At 30.8% G+C, this 3,843-nt stretch overlaps 1 protein-coding gene across 1 annotated transcript; it reads left to right on the top strand.

Annotated features, from left to right (window-relative positions):
- The first annotated feature begins 2,550 nt into the window (after positions 1-2,550).
- On the top strand, positions 2,551-2,987 carry LOC139841812 (uncharacterized). The gene is made up of 2 exons (XM_071832009.1): positions 2,551-2,869; positions 2,965-2,987. The coding sequence occupies exons 1-2, from the start codon at positions 2,551-2,553 to the stop codon at positions 2,985-2,987; spliced, it is 342 nt and encodes a 113-aa protein (XP_071688110.1).
- The last annotated feature ends 856 nt before the right edge of the window (positions 2,988-3,843 follow it).

Genomic DNA, 3,843 nt, shown 5'->3' with positions numbered 1-3,843 from the left:
GAGATATGGACGCGGATTGGAGATTTGGTAGTCCCCGGGATTATGCTCTTGGTATTGGGTTGGGTTATTGAGTCTTAACCCGTATTTGTGGTGTAAACACTTTTATTTAACGTTTTGTTGATGTAAACTTGATTGGGTTGTTGCAAAGCATTTGGTTGTGATTTAAAGTGTTAAGTGTGTTTTGAAATAAAATGGAACTGATCAGGTGTGTTGGACGCCGTCCAAGCTTCTTGGACGCCGTCCAGTATAACGTGAGTTGGGTGTGTTCAGTCACAGAACATTTTAGTGTTACTGGACGCCGTCCTGATTGTTGGACGCCGTCCTGTCCTTTGTTACTGGACGCAGTCCAGATGGTCTGTTATAAAAAAAAATTAAGTCGTGTTTTTGGTAAAACGAAGTTGGGTCGTTACAGTTTCGTGTGCCGTTAACCGTACCGGGTATCCGGAATGTTAACTAGTCGTTGAAACGAAATCACTAGGTTTAATTAATTAGATAAATAATAAATTAATTAAGTTTTTCATAAAGTTAATAATTATTAAAAATTATTTTATCATTTTTGTAAGTTCCGTAAACTGAAAAGCTTTCTAGGCGATCATCTTAATCGTATCATTTTCTAAGTATTTCGATATCCGAAACAAGTTCACTAATTAATATAACCATATCAATTCAAGTAATCCACTAGGATCAAATATGCATTTAATTCAATTAAACACATAAGGTTCTATGTAACCACCGTTAAATATCTAACGGACAAGTAACGATAATAACGGAAAAAGTAGGATTGTTACAACCTTCCTTTCTCAGCTTTTGTTTCTCAAGTCATCTTGGAGTTTTAGATCTATGTTTTAGTTCTATTACCGAATCGTATTCATAGCTAGAAGTCTTACTGTATATTGTTTAGATTGATCCTTGTAACATAACAATGTAATCATAATTATAATCAATAAAGTCTTGCTTTTCAAAAAAAAAAAAGATTTTGAAAACTAAATATGGATTATAACAAATGTAAATGTATGATCTTTATATTTTTGAATTTATTACACATGTTTTGATTATAATTTGTCTCTGAGTGTGACTTCAGTTGAGCAAAATACGTTAAAATATAAGTAAATATATGTTGAAACCAATATAAATGTGTAACGTTTAATATTAATAGTAATAATTTAATAATTGTAACTTTTATAACATTATTTTTGTTAATAACTTTAAATTTGTAGGTTAAATATATGTATATGTATATCGATATGTAGATGTATATGCATATAATGTATGTATAGATATATTTCGGGTGATAATATATATATATATATATATATATATATATATATATATATATATATATATATATATATATATATATATATATATATATATATATATATATATATATATATATATATATATATCCATTGATGATAAATTCTCATTTATATCTGATCCACAAAATATTTAGATTATATCCATATCCATTATTTGTGCATTTAGATCGTTCATATCTATTATAAATGAGTGTGCGGATACATAATCTAGCGCAATCGAAACATCACGCTATTTCAGAAGGAAAAAAAAAGGTAATGGACCCATGGCTTTGAATGAAGTCCAAATAATACCTTTCAAATGGTTCACAAGAAGATCGAGGAAGACAACTTTAGATTGGAGTCAATGACTTCTAAACCCATGTGTTTGACGATCATGACTAGCATTATTGTATTTAACATTCGGATAGTCCTCGATGACAGCTAGTTTCATTAGCTCCTTCTAAATGTTTGTTTTCTGCTCGTAAATTTCCTTATAAGCATGCCTTTGCATGCTTTGGATGTACCTCTTTTTATTAAGTAATGAAAGTTTCGTGCTTTTCGAACATAGAACATATATATATATATCAAAAAGCTTTTTGCTTAGGTGTCATTTTGTAATTTCTTTTGAGTTTAAGAGACCATGGTGTTGCTAACACCACCCGAAACCATATTTAAAATTTGTCAATATCACGGGCTCTTGAATTTAAAAAAACTTCTAAAGTTCGTCAACACCACGGGCTCTTAAACTTAAAAGAAATTTTTAAAACTTATTAACACCACGGGCTCTTAAACTCGAAAGAATTTTTAAAATTTGTCAACACCACGAGCTTTTAAATAATTCTTATAATTTTCCTTTTTTTAGTATCGCTATTTATATACCAATATGAACTGTAAATTACGTTTTTTGCACAGTTTTTTACACACCCGTGCAACGCACGAGCTAAAAAACCTAGTATATACATATATAAATGAATGAGATCGGATTAATATTCATGAACGGAATATCCATTTAACATTTTTATCCGTAATAATCACATACTTGACGAAGCGATTGTCAAGAGTGTAATTACTTATATACATTCACATTTAAATATTTACATGTAAATTAACAATCACCACTTTACTTTTTTAGTCTTTTTTACAATTCTACCCTCCCAAATTTCCTATAAATCCTACCATATCTTACCGTCACAAAACACCTCCAAATCACTTAAAAAGTTAAGACCAACAACATACTTATCCTCACACTACAATGGCAATCTCTTTGACTCGTGTTTTGTTTTTCATTATCCTTTTTTGTTCTTTCGCTCTAACCCTGAACAATAAGATCGTCTCAGCCCAATGTGTAGGGGATATGCAAGGACTAATGGAGCGATGTGCAAGGTATGTTCAAAAATCGGGTCCAACTATTCAACCGTCAAGTGGTTGTTGTTCGATCGTTAAAAATGTTGATTTGGCATGTGTTTGTGGTCATATCACACCGGATGTGGAGAGTGTTATTAGCATGGAGAAGTCTGCCTTCATTGCTCGAGCGTGTGGTAAACCGCTTGCCCGTGGAACACATTGTGGAAGTAAGAATTCCTATAGCAACATTTTTAACTTGATTTTGGTTAATATTTGAGATTAGTGTTTGTTTGTTTAACTTGGCTTATTTGTCTTCTGTTAGGTTATATTGTACCTGGAAACTAGAAGACGAAGTTAAGGTGGAATGGTCGAAATGTTGCAAAATGCTAATTTTGGTTTCATTTTGTACCAAATAAATAACCAGTGGTACTAGTTTATTACTCAATCGATGTCTTAGTATTATGTTTGATGATTTGGAAACTATCTTATTTATTTAAAGTTGTTTAAAAACCAAGAGACTATAATTTAATTATTTAGTTCTTGTTACCTTTAGATGACTTACCTAAAGTAATTCTTTCCAACTTAAATAATAACATAGATATTAAAATAGCAGGAGGCTATGGATACAGTAACGAGAAAGAAAACTCTTTCAACTTGCCGAAAACACCCTAAAACAAGCACCGGCCTAATCTTTTCAAGCCGACTAAAACACCTTAAATTAAAACAAGGCCAATGATATTTTCACAATTAATAATTTAATAAATAGTTGTATTGTATAGTTCTAGTTCTTAGTAGATTTATTAAACATTGTGGTGGAAATACTATTTTTTTTTTTTTCGAAATTATAAGTTAAATAAAAATACATATAACGATCAGTATAAATTGATACAGACTTTGATTGACTAAATCCATTGATCTTGTTGACAAGTGGTATTGAACACAAACTGACAAACCTAATCAATATTTTTTTCTTGTTTTTTAAAGGCAAACACACATACCATTAATACAAATATTTACAATCACGAATATGTCTCAAGTGAAACTTGAACCCTCAACCTCTTGGTTGGAGGGCCACCAGGATACCGCTGAGCCAAATGAACTTTGGTCAAACCTAATCAATATTAAAGTGGAAATACTATCATCCGATCACCTCGCCTTGTATAATAAACACATTGAAACAAACACCATTTTATATCTTATA

This window comes from Rutidosis leptorrhynchoides, chromosome 4, assembly GCF_046630445.1.
Source record: "Rutidosis leptorrhynchoides isolate AG116_Rl617_1_P2 chromosome 4, CSIRO_AGI_Rlap_v1, whole genome shotgun sequence".
Lineage (NCBI taxonomy): Eukaryota > Viridiplantae > Streptophyta > Magnoliopsida > Asterales > Asteraceae > Rutidosis > Rutidosis leptorrhynchoides.
This window is presented reverse-complemented; position numbering and strand designations above follow the sequence as displayed.

Excerpts from the sequence above, each read along its gene's own strand:
- LOC139841812 (XM_071832009.1), top strand. The coding sequence starts at position 2,551 with ATGGCAATCTCTTTGACTCGTGTTTTGTTTTTCATTATCCTTTTTTGT. Across the intron at positions 2,870-2,964 it reads CCGTGGAACACATTGTGGAA|GTTATATTGTACCTGGAAAC; the intron begins GTAAGAATTCCT and ends GTCTTCTGTTAG.